This window comes from Salminus brasiliensis, chromosome 16 (genome assembly GCF_030463535.1).
Source record: "Salminus brasiliensis chromosome 16, fSalBra1.hap2, whole genome shotgun sequence".
NCBI classification, from domain to species: domain Eukaryota; kingdom Metazoa; phylum Chordata; class Actinopteri; order Characiformes; family Bryconidae; genus Salminus; species Salminus brasiliensis.
In genome coordinates, this window is record NC_132893.1 from 17,737,446 (window position 1) to 17,756,099 (window position 18,654).

At 42.6% G+C, this 18,654-nt stretch overlaps 1 protein-coding gene across 4 annotated transcripts in view; it reads right to left on the bottom strand.

Moving 5' to 3' along the window:
- Positions 1–16,965, bottom strand: part of phldb2a (pleckstrin homology-like domain, family B, member 2a) — a 36,690-nt gene extending 19,725 nt beyond the window's left edge. For all 4 annotated transcript variants that reach the window (XM_072658851.1, XM_072658850.1, XM_072658849.1 and 1 more), the window contains exons 1-4: positions 16,908–16,965; positions 8,842–8,961; positions 4,925–5,534; positions 2,935–3,262 (exon numbers count right to left, since the gene is read on the bottom strand). In XM_072658851.1, coding sequence (XP_072514952.1) covers positions 2,935–3,262; positions 4,925–5,534; positions 8,842–8,899 — 996 coding nt within the window. In that variant the 5' untranslated portion in view covers positions 8,900–8,961; positions 16,908–16,965. The remainder of the gene's footprint in view (positions 1–2,934; positions 3,263–4,924; positions 5,535–8,841; positions 8,962–16,907) is intronic.
- Between the last annotated feature and the right edge of the window lie 1,689 nt (positions 16,966–18,654).

Genomic DNA, 18,654 nt, shown 5'->3' on the forward strand with positions numbered 1-18,654 from the left:
CTGGTGGGCAAACAGAGCACAGGAGTAAAGCAAAGCTATCCTGCCAGTATGTCATGCAATAAACCTTGTATCTCCATTTTTTGCTGATTTTCGCTTCTGAACATACATCGAATGTGGCAGCTGTTCTTTACATTGTGCCGATATTTCAACGATGAATGGACCAATTGAAATGCTTCCACTAAAGGTTTTTCCTTCTCCGGTACAATTGGCATTTTGAAGATACAAGGTTTTTACTACATGACAGTGATGCATTATCAGCATTACATGTACAACTGGTGATTTGGAATCTGCAATGGCAAACATGGCCAATAAGTAATGGGGCTGTATTGCCAGAGACACTATAAGGGAGGCTGGCCACTGGCTGAAATATGAATGGGAGTTCTGGTAGGGCTCAACATTGAATGTAATAACATCTGTTTACGGATAAAGTCCCGTCCTTTAGCGAAAAAGAGCCAATCGGCCTGCTGGTTACATCGTGAGTGGAGGTGGGTCTAGGTGCTGGTGGGAAAATCCCACTCAATGTGGAGATCAGAAGCCAGAACCAGCCAAAAAATCCGCTTTTTGAGCATTGTCGGATTTGATCAGTAATTTAACATACGTAATTCGACCTTCAGTTTCCAGTATTATATAGCATAGCTACCAATCAGCAGCAGACTAACATATTTGCAAACCCAAATCACATTCTGAATTGTTCAGCAGTTTCTAATAGCTGTACATTATCTTTAAGTCTACTGAATTTACCTTTGGGGTAAGTCAAAAACCTTGTCAACCTTTTCCTTAAGCAAAGTTAAAGCTTTCGTCTTTGAGAGAGAGGAGAAAGTAAAGACCCACTCTAGCTTCAGATCTGAAGACATCCACACTTCACCACTGTGGGTTTAAAAGTTAAAACTATGGACTGGACACCAATAAGTCCAGACCTCCACATTATTGAAAGAGCCTGAACATTGGCGGTGTGGGAAAATCGCCCTGCAGATGTATGCAGACTACCTCCAAGAGAATCTCTCTTAAAAAGAATGGGAGCTGCGATAAAGGTCAAGGCTGGACTCACTATATACTAAAACATCTGATATTTCTCTGATGAAGCTTCTGTGTAACATTTTCTGCTTTTTCTGATGCTATAAATAACTTCCTTTTAAAGGGTTCTTAATTGCCTTGTAAATTGAGAATTGTATGTGGAACCACAGCCATATATTGAAGCATGCTACTAAACCACACACACACGTAACTAATGCGCAGCCCTGCAGTCAGTTTAGGCAGCATGTGACTAGCTGCGCTTCAGCAGGACCACATCATCGCATGACGCTCCAGAAGCACAATTAAATAAGAAATGAACCACAAATAAAAGCTGAATAAAGCTGATGAGGCCACGTTTGAAAACTACTTAAAAAGCTTAAGTGGGAAACTCCAATGAAATCCTCCAAGCTGGTTTGTGCAGCTCTTACACATTCAAATCCCTCTACAGAACGTAGAGTGTGAGTTAATTAAGTGAACAGTGTGTGAAACATGGTGCGAATTAGCTGGTGAACCTCCCCCAGCGTGCTCCAGCACCGGCAGCAAAGAGACGGATCAAAGCCCTGTGGGCTCTTTCATGTTTCATAACAGTCTCAGAGGAAGCTGAGTGGGGCTACAAGCACCAAATTACCATTTCCGCATTGAGGGGTATGGATAAGCTTTCGGCCTGAAAGACTCCTTGTGTGTACACTGGCCTCCAAAGGTTTTGAAGAAACCTTGCTGTGCTTGGTGTTTGATGTTCTGCTCTGTACACTGTGCAAATAATTCTGGATGAATAGACCAATAGAAATGCTCTATATTACTTGGAATAAACTCATAAATTTTACATTTTACACCCTTGCCTTGTCCTGTAAAGTCATCATTTTGAAGATTCATTTGAAGATCAGCGACAATATATATGTTCTCAATGTGTTTTCTTTGGTACACCCTTCCTTTAGAGTTCTTTAGTAAAGGCAGTGGTTCTATGTAAAAAAGCCATTTGAACGAATCCATCCACAAATGAATCCATGCCTAGCTAACCAGGAATTTTCCCTGTAAATGGTGCTAAAAAGATTCCACTGTTGTTCAGTTGAACCCCTTGTCATTACTATATTAGCCATTTTTGACTGGTTTGATCTAAATACATTTTTTTATATTATTACCAGCACTTTTATTAGTAATTGTTTGTCTCTGAAAGAGTTTGTTTTAGTTCATTTTAGTTAGCTAGTTTGCCAAAAAATAATATATTGGCAAGTGAAATCATCTTAAATCTAAATTTAAATTATTATAGGCTAATTTACTTTTAAATAAAACTATGGTTATTTTTCTGTCTTGCAGATGTGTCTAATTTTATTGGCAGATATGTAAATAATAAAAACAAAAGAATTAATGCAGATTTATTTATTTATTCATTTTCAAGCATTAATGTTTGAGACAAGCAGGATTATCTACCATTGGAATAAAATTAAAAAGAGAAAATTATTCGATATTTTGAGAGGATTTCAGCTGATTTCTCTTACCAAGCATGCTTAGGTTTTTAGTAAAGGCAGTGGTTATAGAAAACAACCTGGAAACTGCTGTTTTCAGAACTATCTGAATGTTTTTATGGTTTCATCGTCTGGTTAAATGGTTCTTCTCTATGAGGAACAAAGTTCTGCATATAGTTATTTAAATAATCTTTTAAAGGCATCAGGGTCTGTTAGATATGAAATACTAAATATAACCATTATGGCTAAGAGTGTGATAAGAGAATGTGAAAAGAACTCACAACAAGGTGATCTTGTGGTGTTATGTTCTTTAAAATGTAATATTGAACACTTATTTCTAATAAAACACTAATTTCTTTAAAATACTTTATTTGCCTACCCACACCCAGCACACCCCCCCGCCCCCCGCCAGTCTATGCTTGTGTGTTTACTGTTTACTGTAAGGTCTCCTCCTTACCAGTCTCTCCACTTCCTGCTCTCGGAGCCTCTCGTCTCTCTGTCTCTGATGGTAATCTCGCAGCTCCTCTTTGCTGCTGAGGGAACTGATGCTGCCTCTTCGCGGGCCCATTCCCGAGCCCACTCCTCCTTTGCCGAAAGACAGCCTCCTCTCCCCCAGGCCCAGGTCCAGGCACGGAGCCGAGCCCAGTGAGGTCAGGCTGGCCCTGCGAGGGCTGCTGGACATGCTGGCCGTCACGGTAACGTCCGGGGGCCGCTCCAGAGAGGGCAGGCTGCGGCGCGGTCTAGAGGAGCGACGGGGAGGCAGGGACAAGGTAGGCACATCCCCCCTGTGTGAAACACAAGCCACTGAAGTGAGGAGAAGTTTGAATGCTTTATATAAGAGGGCAGACAAGTACTCTCAACTACAGCTACAAAGAGAGGTCTTTTAATTAAGCTCAGAAGAAGGACAATATAACATGCCAATATGGAATTTCTGGGGCAATAACAATGATGGATAATTAAAGAAATGCTCAGTGTTTTTCGGTCTAATCTCTGCCACATGTGTTATATATGGCCAATTACCAACAGACAATAGTCCTACTGGCTCACTATCAGCGCTGAAGAAATTGCACATTTGCTTCTACTATAAGAGTGTGTTTTTTAGTCAATGAGAGGCTGCAGATGTGGCAAATCAGGTTAAACAATAAGACTAGGTTGACAAAAAGACTGAAGTTAGGTTGAGAAATGCTGGCAATATTCCCACTGCACTTTGCTGTGGCTGATGATGATGCTTATAACACAAGAAAAAATCAAAAGCATCTGTTTGAGTTAGGCTAGAGTTAAATGCAGGTAAGACAGTGTGCATACGACAAGTTCTTTACCAGTGAAAGCTTTAGGGGAGAGTTACATTTCTACTACAGTTCACCCAAAGGCATGTGGAAGACCCAAAGGTCAACTGGGAGAATGTTCTTTGGTCTGATGAAGCCAAAATTGAGCTTTTTGGCCATCAGACTGGATGCTATTTTTGGCAGACAACAGTCACTGCACATCACCAAAACATACCATCTGCACCGTGAAGCATGGTGGGGGCAGCATCAATTCAACTCCTTCAGAGCAGTCATAGGCATTTTGGTGGCCTCCCTCACTAGTCTCCTTCTTGCATGGTCACTCAGTTCGTGAGGATGGCCTGCTTTAGGCAGATTTACACATATGCCATATTCCTCCCATTTCTTAATGACAGACTTAACTGAATTTCAGAGGATGTTTAAACATTTGAAAATATTTTTGTACCCATGTCCTGACTTCTTTCTTTGTGTACTGTACTTTTGTCTTCATGGTGTATTTGTAGCCAGGTATACTGATTAACCAGTGACTGGTTCAAGACAGGTGTCTTCATACTACAATCACTTAAGACACATTCACTCAGGTGAACTCCAGACGACTAGCAGCAAACGACTAGCCTGGACCTCTTTTAAGATAGGCCAGTCACACTAAAGGGGGTGAATATTTATACAGTCACTTATTTTGCATTATATAACTTTATTTATAGATAATCTGTTTTTGACAAGGACTAGGGAAGGATTTCTACTACATTTTAGAGCATTGCTGTGAGGATTTGTTTGCATTCAGCCACAAGAGCGTTGTGCCTAGGGCCCGCTGGCATGTTGAGAGTGTTATTACAGACTCCTATTACCCAAGAATGATGTCCCTGTATTTACTAAATAGTATGCCTTAGTGTGTAATAACCATTTTCGCATTAAGGCTAATAAGGTCAGGCAGTTGACCATCCAAATCATCCCAAACTTTCTTAATGGAGCACCATCATTTCAGAAAACACAGTTCCACTGCTCCACAGCTCAATGCCACATCTCCACATTTCACTCATTTGGCTGTTGTAACCTGTTATGTTACAGTATCTTGTCCACATACACATGAATTAATCTCAGAGTCCCTAAACCTGGGTTTAGTAAATTGTTAACCATCATGAAAAGATTTAACAGTCTCCACACCTGTATAGTCTGGGCAGTGAGCGGCTGTGTCCTCCTCCCAATCCGTTCAAGGAGCCAGTGGAGTACTTCCTCTGCCGTGGAGAGGGCTCCAGTGTGGGGTCGCCATCCCGGGCCAGCAGCCGGCGCCCCAGCCTGGGGCTGGAGGGCATGCTAGCTGCTCCGCTGGGGCCACGCCGAAGACCGTCGGCCGTGTAGGAGGAGGAGCCATTCCACATGGAGAGGATGGAGCTGGCAGTGTTGGGGCGGCGGCCATCGGATGAATGGCTGAGCAAAAGGTTGTCTTGTGATTGGTGCCGTGTGCGAGTGTGAGAGTGAGCCGGGCTCATGGGTCGTTCAGATTGACGAGGAGATGGAGGCATGCTGAGGCTGCTGGTCGGGATTCTGACAGAGAGGGGCGGACGGTCCTGGAGCAGAGACGAGGTTGAGAGTGGGCTGGGGGGAGGGGACAAGCTGAGGTAGCGGTCTGCGCTGGCCCGTAATAAACTGGCCTCCAGAGCGGACTTCCTCCGCTGCAAGCTGTCCATCAACTCCTGGAGCTCTGCCTTCGAACGTGTGCCACGGACGGTGACCCCACCCAAAGAGCCGCCATTGGTGTGTAGCTTCGTGCAATCTGACAACAGACACAAACAAGGTAACAGCAGTTACTCAATTTTGGGAGAAGGAACATGCCTGAAGCCTCTTCTCCCTAATCCAACATGCCATCTTTACCTTGTTCATGTGTCTATAACTAGTCTTCGCAGCCCTCCACCACTTCCGGCTCCTCCCTTTTAACCCAGTCATCTATCATTCCTTATCCACCATCACTTATCAGAGGGATAAGCACAAAGCAGAAGCCATTCGAACTCCAGCCCAAAGTTTTCCTCCATGTCTTAAAGTCTTCTCCCAAATCATCATAAGCTGAAGGCATGGTCTGAACTAGTAAAGTGGTCTTCAGGGATCCCAAGATGGTACACTTATACACATACACCTATAAAAATAAAGGTTCTACAAAAGGTTCTTTGGCCAATGCCAAAGAAGAACCACTTGGTTCTCTTAATGTAAAGGTTATTTAAAAGTGTAAATACCATACTATTACTATTGGGTCTTTATGGAACCAAAGGTTTGTTTTAGGGGGGTCGGGATAAAGCAAAATATGGGCCGTCTGTGGTCCATGAGGACTGATTTGAGAACTATTGCACTACGCAGAGGTTTCATTTGATAATGTACTAACAAGTCAATGTAAAGGTTGACCATTACATTTCTTCCTAAAGCTACTGATAACACGGCAAAGGCTGTACTGCCCTCTGTCAAGATGCTGGTGGTTGAATGTGAAATACTCAAATGCAGAGTCAGAACTGTTCACCAACCGGTTGTTGGAACCAGACAGATCTGAGGTGTTTAATGCCTCTAAAACAAACACCATCATGTAGTCATTTATTTCATGAAATGGTTGTGGACATCCTGCTTGATGTCTGAGACATTCTGAGATAAAATTTAAACTCATATTTTTATAATACACTGACCGTGGAGAAGTACAAATAGAGTCCGATGAGGCAAAATAGTATTTATTTTATAGTAATATTTGGAGCACCTGTTTGATACTGCCCCTAGCACTACCCATGTTCCCGACACAAGGAGGGTAAGGTCTACTCTGATACATCCAAAGTCAACACCGTCTCTTTTCTAACTGCCACTGATGCGGCATCACCAACCACTGTGCCTCAGCTCCACCGCACCAGCTAACAGACGCCTGTGTCGGCCACATACTGTACACACACTCAGAAGACATATAGGTTCACTGGTCATGTTGGACAGTAAGTACAATGGCTATATTTGAAATTGGGGACATTGCAACCCCTGGTTCCGAGCACCACCACTGTAAAGAAATTTTTCTCTATCTGTAAAGTCTGTAAAGATTTTTCTCTATAATGAACCACTTCACACCAAACTGCTCTCAATGACTACGTTTAACACCCAGCAACTGAATTATGCAGACAGTCCCCCTTTAACCAGAAATATAGACTGACTGTTGTGCAACTAATCAAATGTTGCCCTCCAACACTGCTGATACAACAGCTCTTTGTTTGAGAGGCTGGTCACACATGCAGAGATTTGCAAAACACTCTCCAAATAATCAGAAGGATAAAGAGAGGGCGCCGCCTTATCTGAGGTTTTGCTATGGATGAAGATGTTATATGAGCTCGGCCTGCGGTTGTGACTTTACGACTGCTGACTATAAAGATCAGAAATCCCTTTCTGATGATTCTGAGCCCAAAACAAACATGAACGACGTGGAAAAAATGCTTCTTCTAAAAATGGCAGAGCGCAAGCAGTGCAAGGCAGGCCTGAATGCTTTTGAGGGAGGGAGAGAGCGAGAGATGGTCTAGGTCAGAACTCCTACAGTGTGCAGAGCGCAATGCGTGGGAGCTGTGGTCTCTGTAAGAGAGAACACACACTCTTATACACAAAAACACAGGCCACCTGGTCTTTGGACTGCGGTTTTGCATCTCAGCTATAAATCATTTACCTTAGTATCTGAACTTTTTTTGACTTTTTTGTGTATTTTTTTTACAGTAGCTTTGTACGATAGATTGAAAGTTGAATTGTCTTTGAATCCTATGACACACACACGAAACACAAAGTCTCAGCCACTCTTTGCTTTAGACAATGTAGTAAATGTTAGGCTACATGTTACTGTTAACCGTCCCTGCAGAACAATGAATGAGTTGAATAAGACCATGTTTATATGATTTGGCTATGTGTTTAGATCTGCTACTCAAGCTGTGACACTAAATATTTTACTGTATTTAATCCAATAAACCCTTTCACAAGTCAATTCTTCTAAATGATCAAATCTGTCTACTAATTAGGCTTCACACAACATACAGCGCATTCTTAAAACACAGGGATATTCCGTGCCACCTTAAGTGGTGCAGAAGTAACTCAAAAGGAACTCTTCTATGGGTGAATGTACTGTAATCATTTTGGCTCATGTCATCAGCACATGATTATTTGGGAGGAGACTGGAAAAAAAGGGCAGGGGACTTTTGTCAAAAAAAAAAAGTCAAACCCCTCTCTGATCAGTGGAGGTAGAAATGATAGATATGGCTAAAGGAGTTAAAGGGGATGTGACGGGGTGCTGGTGGGTTGCGAAGACATGATGCAAAGTCATGAACACATGAAAAAGGTATAGATGGAATTTACAGGACATCAGATTGTAGCTTTCATAGCTCTACCTAAAAATACAACATTTAACAGGAAATCATATTTTGATTGACAAGCACTTATAGCACGTTATAATCTGATAATAAGAAAACCCTTTGAGAGTCTTTGTGAGTCCTTCTAAATGTCCAACCTGCACCTTTACTGCTTAGCAACTTACCAAGGGACACGCCAATGTGCAGCTTGTGACAAAACAACTTATTAACATAGAATCCCTTTACTGGTAAATATTTATATATATATACACTATTTTACAGCACAAATATGGTATTCTGCCTTTTTAATGAATAGTTTGCTTGTACAGATTGGTGGCAGTAATTTATTTAGTGTTTAGTGTTTGATGGCTCTTCAGGTCCCACTGTTCTGACTGCATAAACAGTAAGCCTTCTTTATTTAGATTTTATGCAGATGATGGTATTTTTTTATTATGATAGTTTTTTCTAAAATGTGATTTTAAAAAGTCCCAATATGTCTTCTTGCTTACAGTATTGCAACATACTGAATCCTAAACTCTGTACCGTGATACGTACCATATCACCAGGCTAATACACAGCCCTAATGTAAATGCACTTAGTAAGTGTTTTTAAATATTTGCCAGATTTATTGCAGATTACTGTTTATAGCACTCTAAAAAGAGTGGTGAACTCTGGAAATGGGGCAGAACAACACATTTAGGGACTGTGCTCAGAGACAACGTATGCTGTGTGGATCCTTACCTGTGTTACTATAGCCCAGTGAAGGCCCTGCACTTTTCGGAGGCAGCATGCTCTTCATTCTGTTGACCTCTTCTGGATCCCTAAAGCAGAAGTAGGATTCAGTCCGACACAGTGCACCCCCTGCAGAAAGCCAGAAAACACACAAACAGACACTCACATACATGACACATTGCGTGTGGCACAAACGCATAGACACTGTACGTCATTAGCATGAATGACGTACAGCCATATAAACCCATTCATTCACCTACACTACCCAGCACTTTATTAGGAACACCTGTACACCTACACATTCCTGCAATTTTCTGATCAGGGACTAGAGTCAAGTGAAGGGATAACACCATCTACTCAAGGTCAACTGCGCTCTCTCGAGGCCCTGGCTCTCTCGAGGCCCTGGCTGCCAATGGCTAGTAGCATGATCGGGATACGAACCAACAATCCTCTGATCACAGTGACAGCACCTTAGTCCGCTGGACCACCCAGGGCCCCCTAAAGACAAACTTATTAGTGCCAAAGACAGACCTATCAAAAATACACTCACTGCACTTTGCCTCACTATTCACTATTGCACACCTGCAGTCAGTAGATTAAATGTCTGTTCCCTTAAACAGCCGAGGGACCGCAGGCGGGCCGAAAGTTAAGGGTTAAAACAGATTATGCAACAGCATTTGATGCCATAATGCTGTGATGATGTATTACCTCATTTTGGTGTGGCCTATCATAAACATGTGGTCAATTTGAAGGCTCATTTAGAAGCAGCTGAAGGCTTCATTCAACAGGGCTTCCTTGCATATGAAAAACATTTTACCAGGCAAAGAACCATTTAAGAACTGAAAGGGAGTTCAGAACAGGGTCCTTAAGAACCCTTGAATTTGTCAAACGTTTCCCTTTATCTACCTTTATCTAATTTGGCACTGCCAATTAACCCACCCATTCGTAACTCCCCCTAGCACTAGCAATGCTTCCAACAATAGCAGGATAAGGACTTCACACATCTCCTTTGATACATGCAAAGCCAGCCACCGCCTTTTCGTTCTGCTGCCGATGCGGCATTGCCAGGGAGCCAACCGACACCTGTGCCGGTCAACATATCTTAAGAGTGGTGAGGGAAGAGAGCGCTGTCTTCCCACTCAGAGAAAGCAGGGCCAACTGTGCTCTCTCTGACTCCGGCTGCTGGCTAAGAGCTCTATTTTTAAGGGTGTCTAGTAGCAAGACAAAGTCCAACAATGAAGTCATGACCGAATGCTTTAACATTACATAACAGACTCCTTTGAGGAGTCACCCAGTGGCATTTTGAAGCCTAGCAGACAAAAAAACACTTCTTTAATTCTTCTTCCACACTCCTCCAGAGATGGAGTAAGCCAGCAAGACAGAGAAAAAGACTCTAATGAGTGGAAAAGCAGATGCAGAAAGGGACAGAAAGCTCAGATTTCAGCATCTGTCTGCATTCTGTGAAGGGCTGCAGACCATTGAAGCTTTCACCAACCAGATGTAAAGCCATGCGATTGCTTTTCTCTTTAGTCTGAGGCAAATCCTGTCTCTGAAGTACTGGGGTTCAGTGGGGCTGGTTTGCTAACATCACATAGCGCAAAATAGACATGCATCGCTGAATGTTATACTGGGCATCTGCACCAATCACAGATGGGTACATTACTTTGGTCAAAATAGTACAGGCCGGTCTTAACCCATATCACATTACAAGCTGTCCAATGTGTCTTCTAGAGATGTGACTAAGTCTATTCCCTGTATCCAAGTAACCTCAATAACAGCACCCAGAGATGGTAAAAACTCACTTACTGCCAGTTTGAAAAGCACAGAACTATTATTAGAACTACTATCCTTGCTGTTGAGTATCGCTGAATGTACTGAATATGGCTGCCACAAGCAGATATCAAGCGTGTGGACAAAAGTATTTTGTATTATTTATCAAAGATAAAATGTTTATCCTGCTTTTGTTGGAGTAACTGCCACTACCGTCCAAGAATGGCTTCCTATTCGATTTTTTTATAGCATTGCTGTGAGGATCTGATTGCATTCAGCGACAAGTAAGTACTAAGATCTCACATTAGTGAGATCAGTACATTGGATGATCACCACCCCACCTCATCCCTAACTCCTCAACTCATCCCAAAACTATGGGATGGAGCACCATCATTCCAGAGAAGACTCAATGCTGGGAGGCTTTATAACTCGACATGCCAGTAGATTCATGTCTATCTGCTTCAGGGAGTGCTATTCTACTGGCAGTATTTCTCTACAAGGAGTGGACAAGCTGTGTGTGTGTGCATTTGCATACCTGTGACAGCACTGGGTACAACTTAAACTAGCTGAATGCATTCATTAGAAGCGGTGTCCACAAACATTTGGACATATAGTGTATGTATATACAATGTATATTTGAGGATGTACTCAGACTGCAGCATCAGGTTTCAGACAGCCGACTAAACAGTATCAGATCAATCACATCAATCAGGTCGTGCGTAACCGGCCCTTTCACACAGCCGCACGCAAAATTATCCAGAAATTAAAAAATGACACTATTCAAAACAAAAGCTGTATTTTATAGTGTTGTAATCTAACAATCTAGCCACACGCTAATATATTAGCCCCTTCTTAAAACACTACTTTACAACTGTACTGTTACATCTGCAGTGTTGTCAGTACATTCCAGGGCATATCACATTTGCCATGGATAAAAAGACAATGATTCGCATTTTATTTTTGTCCATATTTCGCAGCTCTAGTGGATGCCTCAACTAGCTTGTGCGTGCAAATGTGTGTGTGTGTGCTATTCAGCTCAACTGATTACAAAGCTGCTGACCACACCGTTTTAAAGAAAAACACTAAGGTACACCAAATCGACAGAAAAGAAGAAAAATCCCACCCACTTAGAGTCATAAAAGCCATAACCACATCTATGCTATAATATACTGCAGCCAGACATGTACACACACAAAGACAGAGAGACAGAAAGAAAGAGAGAGAGAGAGAGACACACACACACATGCACACTCTCACAATCTCCTGCCTCAGCCTCCCACTCCTGCGCTCTGTGGCTGGCTGGAAGGAGCCTCCACAGGAAGTGAGGGATCATTTTACGCCGTCAGCGACACAATCCTTCACCATGAGTTCACCATCTCCCACCACCTGAGAAAGCTTTGGCTTTTCCCTACAGCACACATGAAGAGGGGCCCGCAATAAGCTAGCCTTGCCCCCCAAACCCAGAGATGGGAGGGGTCCCCCAAAAGGCTGAGGAAAAGCGGTGGGGGGGGGGTTGCTCTACTCTTGCCCTACAAGGTAATGTAAAAGGGTTGCCAAAGAAATTCTAATATATAGACATGTTACATTAAGGATCTCATATAATCTTATAATAATGAATGATGTACTTACTGATGTACCACTATTGATATGTAAGTTAACTTATTGCTTAGTAACTGACTTCAGTATGTCATAAAAAGAACAGTTTGGCAGAAAAATGAATTAACATGATTTATCACTTATTCCAGATGCTGTCAATCAGCCAATATCGACTGCCTAGACGTGCTTCTTAAGTTACTGCAGTGGAGCCGGCCAACGGGAGACGCTAGGCTAATGCTACTAACAAGCACTTGACCTGAGCTGTGTCCGGAATGGTTCACTTGTTAACTCACTCACTATTCACTACATAGCCTTTGCTGTGTAGTGAACTGACTAGGGGACAAACATGACTGCCATATGAGCTGAGTAGGTTAGCCTATTACTGATTTTGGAGAATACATGCTGTAATTAGGATGTTTACACAGTGATTTGAAAATTAATGATTAAAACTGGGATAATAGTATAATTGTGGGATAATAAGTAGGCACTGTCTATTTACTATAATATAAGTAATAAACTAGTAATTGAAAAATGACATTTCTGGGCATCTGGGATACGCCTAAACACAATGTAACAACTTCTTAGTCGGTAATAAGACGCCACCGCATTGCATTATGATATACATTGAAAATTCTAGCGTACTTCATCTGCACACTACGTTTTGCGATGCCTTATGGGTGTTTGACAGTGAAATATATAGATATAGAGATTTCGAGCAACACTACACAATTGCTGAGACACTATCTAGTGCACTATTTCTGTAATAGGGGACACCCACTGACATTATGTTCCTGCTGCACATTCCAAAGCACGGCTGTGTTTATTAGGGAATGAAATGACCATGAAACGGGAATGAATCGATTAAGACAATTGGACTAGACCGCAATCCATCCAAACTACTACTAAAGAACCCATGGTCCATGCACAGTGACGTGTAGCCAGGAACGTCCAGCTAACCAAGGCTGAGACCTGAGAGCTAGATTATAACTTATAGGATGAAATCTGACTGTTTTCAGGTTCATTTAGTAGACTGCTTCATCCAGGTTTTCTAGCTTTCTCTATTATGTGAACTTAGCATGTCGCGAAATTCACAACTACAGTCGACTTCAGCACTCAGTGAGCTCCCGCGCGTTTCGGTGCCTGGATTCCAGTTGTTTCTGCGAATTTCAGCATGCACTTGTTTCTCTTTTCTTGAGCTTTCAGCAATCTTTGGAAGGATAGCTCTGAATTTCTGCTGAATCTGTTCGTACAGTCAGTCGCACAGTCTGGCTTTTGTGTTTTAGCGACACTAAATGCGAATGCTGCCACTCACTCTGCCACACATTCTGAATGCAGCTTGCAAAACAATTATGTGCTACAAAATATCTACTCAAAAGCTACATAGAGAAGTTTTTTAAAAATGGATTCAGTAAAATGGCATGAATAGACTTAATAGATTTAAATATTTAAGCTCAAACTGGATCTTACTCAAAACTGCTAGGCCACCATTCAGCTATGTGGAAAAGTTTATTTTTGTATTTGAAGCCATGCTGTCTTCTAAACCACACAGGCAGATAAACACACATTTTCAGTGAGTAAAGAGACATCTTTGGCCGCATATTTTCAGAAAAGATAATGGTGACCATCTAAGCCCTGTGTTTGTTAGCAATGTTAGCCTAGCATCTCCTATCCCAAACTGAAAAAGCAAACATTAGACATCACACATATCCTAACTAATCGACTGCATCTGAGGAAACCTATCAATCATGTTCATTCGATTTTTAGCCCAACCTTTCCTTTAACTGCTAGTTTGTCATTAGTTCAGTGCTTTTTTTTTACAGCTATATAATTACTTGAGAACTAATTAGCATGTCTGACTAAGTCTCATTAATTATCTTCTAATCTAATGATTTATGGCTACATTTCTGCTTCAGTGTGCAGCCCAGTCCCCTGGCTTTGCTTACCACTCTCCAGACATCTGCCTGACTGTGCTCAGAGCTAAAATGGAAAATATACAAATGAAGGCTCAGTACTGTGGGGGGTTTGTGAAGTTTAATACTCAGCAGGAAGGACATGAACTAATCAGAGACTGTTGTATTTATTCCCTGCTGCAAAACACCTGTTTGGGCACCTAAAGGCCTTCACAATACGTTCATAAGCAGCATCAAGTGTGTTTGGGGGCAGGAAATGGTTGAAACTATGCAGGGGGTCCTCAGAAGCAGATTAAGAATCACATGTAAATAAGCCTGTGGCCTATGCAGACCTATGCAGACATGTGTTCATTCTGTGCTGTGCTATTAATCTAAGCATCATGGTCAGTCAAAATGTTTGGACGCATCTAATTAATGCAGACCGTTTTGCTCACAATAATGCTGGCTGGTCTATAAAGGGGGCACCAGTCAACACAACAGCTAATCATGGCTTCATCTGTTGGGAACAGACTAGAAACACCCCCTTTTGATGACGGGCTTTGGAGTGGTGCTTTGGGGATAAGCTTTTTGTTTGCACGCTAGCTGGCTAATGTGGAAGAAGGCCAGATAGCTCACACTTGCAGTAGATTCTAACTTTAGGCCCTTTAGCCATGTCACATCAAGGGCTTTGAATATAATATCACAAAGCGGTATGAACTTTTATCCATATCAAGCTCAAAAGAGGAACCCATCGTTCTCTGGGCTGTTACAGAAGTAAGGCACTCGGTTCATACAAAAGAAAGCTCCATGAGAAAAGCCAGTGACGAGTGGTTCACATCTGTCAAAGATCTGGTGGTTAAAACACATTAAAACACACAGTGTTTTCCCTGCGTTGAACACAGCAGCTAATGAACAACCTTGTTAACATTCAAATGGGGGGGAAACGCTAAAATGAGGCAGTGCAGGCCAACTCCAGGACCAGGACTGAGAAAAATCTAGTTTAGGTAAACACCACTCAGTCTGTGTAATGATTTGCAGCTCTTGTCAAACAGTCAGCGCGAGAGCTTTCCGGAGTGATAACACAGGTTGGAAATTGAACCCAAAGACTTCAAACAACACCAATGGTCAACACAGCGGTGCCTTCGTCATCGGAAACTATAGCAGCTGTGGCATTCAAACAGAGGAGGACTTACATTTAGTTCCATAGACTTAACCCGTTAAATCCCAACATTCCCCCACGCTGTATGTGAGAAACTACAAAAGTCAAAGGTTTCATAAGTTGCATCAGTTGATCAATTACTCCCAATTATTAAATCTGAGACAGAACACTGATATAACGATGGAAGTGATGGTCCCTGATGGGTCACCATGTTCCACCATGTCCAACACATCAGACAAAAGCCTGAATATTTTAAAATAAATGCAGACAATGTAGACAAAAGTATTGGGACACCTGCTCATTCATTGTTTCTTCCAAAATCAAGTGTATTGAAAATGTGAGCCACTGTGTTATCCCGTCAGTCACAGCTGTGACTGTTTACATCTGTTTTTTTGTTAGGGTCAGTGTCCAACAGGCGAAGATACTGTATATCCAAGATGGGGGCAGTGGTGGCTCAGCGGTTAGAGCACCGGGCTATTGATGACAGGGTTGTGGGTTCAATATTCAGGCTCAGCAAGCTGCCACTGTTGGGATCTTGAGCAAGGTCTCAACTTCACCCTCTCTGCTCCGGGCACGTGTGCTCACTAATGCGTATGTGTGTGGGGGTTAAAGGCGGAGGCCATCTGCGTCCAACACTAACGGTGAATATGGCTTGGTCTTGTCTTGTAATTGAACGACCCAATCAGCGCATCAGTAACAGACCCTTTAAAGATTATAGTGAACAATGAGACCACCCACAAAAAAGCCCCTATTATCGCATTTATAGCACAATACTAATAGAACACAGAAACAACTTTTTTTAGAGTGTCTCAAAACAAAATTCTGACCCTAATTGAGTGTTTAATTTTTAAATACTGCCTTTTTGTGCTTCTAGGTTTTCTTGGTCCTAATTCTTTCTAATTCGTTTTTGTGGTCAGTTCCATCCTGGTCTAAAGGTAGACTTCAGATACCACTTTTAAGGTTTCCCTGCTACAGGAATTGAGTCCTTCAGGGGTTTCAGTCATTATTTAAGTGAAGTAACAGAAGCTGATGATGGCTTTAGGCTGCCCCCCGCCCCCCTCCCCTCCAGTGCAGCCTCTTCTCCTCAGTGCGCACACGGCGCTGTTCGGTGTCTGTGCTTAAACCCAGTCTATAACACGGTCAGCACCGACACACGTGATCTCTCCTGGGGGAATCTGCGGCGTCGTGCTGTTGTATTCATTTCCCACAAGTTACACTCAGACAAAGCGCACTGGCACACAGCACGACACAGCACCAACGGACGCGTCGTGAGAAATCTAGGGCAGTATCTGCTGCTAATCGCTTTCCACAAAATGTCAGTGGTGCGCAAAACGCGCAAAACGCGAGCAGATAGTTCAACGTTTTGGTTTATTTGTTTGTTTGTTTTTATTCATCTTTTATTCTCATAAATAAAATATACTTTTTAAAAGTTTTTAAACAGTAAAGCTCAGTTAGCAAACCTCAGGGCTGACAGACGGCGGTGCTAATAAATATCTCCCACTCTCCGCTCCCCGCAGTTCCAGCCTGAAGCCCACCAGAGCCTCTCTTCTCCTCTCCTCTCCTCTCCTCTCCTCACCAACTTTAACTGGAGCTCTCTCTCTCTCTCTCTCTCTCTCTCTCTCTCTAACTGTCTAACTGCATGTCGGAGAAAAGCCACTCACCTTTCTTTGTCCTGTCCCATTCAAGCTGCCCAGCGCTGCTGATGAACGGTCCAGTCTCTTTCTATGTGTGTCGCTGATTTAGCATGACAAAGGGAGGAGGGAGGTAATAGTCAAAGCTGCACAGCCTTCTGGCTCAGTCTCCACACACTCCTCCTCCCCGCCCCCCTCTCGGAGGCTGGACCAGAAGGCTGCAAGTCTTCTGTTTGGGGTGGACACTTAAACTCTGGACCTGGGACGATATAGATCATCTAAATGACCCGGAATCAAGTCAGCAGAGTTTGATCAGCTGGTCCACTCCCTCTCCTCTTCACTTCTTTCAGTCCTCCCTCAGTGTTGTTGTAACTGTATTGTAACAGGTACTAGACAAGCTATGTGTGTGTGTGTGTGTGTGTGTGTGGGTATTGTAATTGTATTGGAATTGTAGCTGGTCTCAGTCTGCTGACACTGCCGGCCTATATGGATGTGAAAAAGGAGAGAATCACTTCCGTGAATCTTTATTTACAGAGCCCACATGATGTCCTCCTCGTTGGGCCGACAGGCAAACACATAACCAGACTGGTGCAAGAAGAGGGATCATCACCATCCCACAAGCAAACGGAGTGATACGACACCACAAAGTGCTATTGACCATCTTCAAGCCTAGTAGAGGCTAACAGTTGAGTCAGGGAGGTCTGACCCACTTCACAACAGCACTAACACTCTCTGAACTCAGCACTGTGTGTTTTGCGTGAAAATCACTCTGTTCCCAGACTCTTGATTAAAATCATTCACTTTCGCATCTGCATTTAAATATTTATCTCAGTAAACTGTTTCAGTTATCTGATAGAGGGGAATGAGTGTTCCAGAGAAAGAGAGAGAGAGAGACAGAGAGGGGCCAGACGGAACCCCTCCCCCTTCCAGCAAACCCTAGTTGCATCATGGGGAGGGGGGTGCTGGAGCGCAGCCCAGCAACTCTGATTACTTCCAGACTTCAGCCCTGCACTCCCACACACACACACACACACACACACACACACACACACACACACACACACACATTTGTTTTTATACAGTGTCAGGACTTGTGGTCATTTATATATGTGTTATGTATGTATATATATATATTAATATATATATCATAGCTGTCATAACAAAACCCTTATATCTCATCAATGGTCACTTCACAGGAGAAGGTTGGTTACATGCAGGATGTAAACACTGTTAAAGTGCAAAGTGGGCCGTCCACTTCCCGGTCGTAAAGTAATGCTGCGTTCCGTTTGAATTGGGATGACGGATTTTCCCAGTTACAAGTAACAAATTTTAACTGGAATGCTTTCACAAACCGGGTTTCCTACTCAGAAAGTCGAGTAGAAGTTCAAAATCAAAGATATCATATGGCTTATTGACACTTCTATCTATTTACTTCTCATTAAACCAGTCATACACACAGGACTGTCCATCCAGTACCTGTAAATGTGAACAATACTGTATAATGCGTTGTTATCAGCTGGTATTCTTGACTATGCTAACCTGGGGCAACGCTAACAGTGCTAACCTGAGACATAAAAAGTGGAACATCTTAGATTAGGTTAGATTTGCCTTGATTTGCAAAAATAAATAATTTATCCACCCATACATCAAAGTTGTAAGTTATAAGGACGGCCATAGGTCAGCCAAGCAGAACAGAGGTCATTTAAAAGCACAGGAACAAAAACAGCCCATTTATTTTTATGGTATAGAGACTTCAATGGTCACATTTGGTCACAAA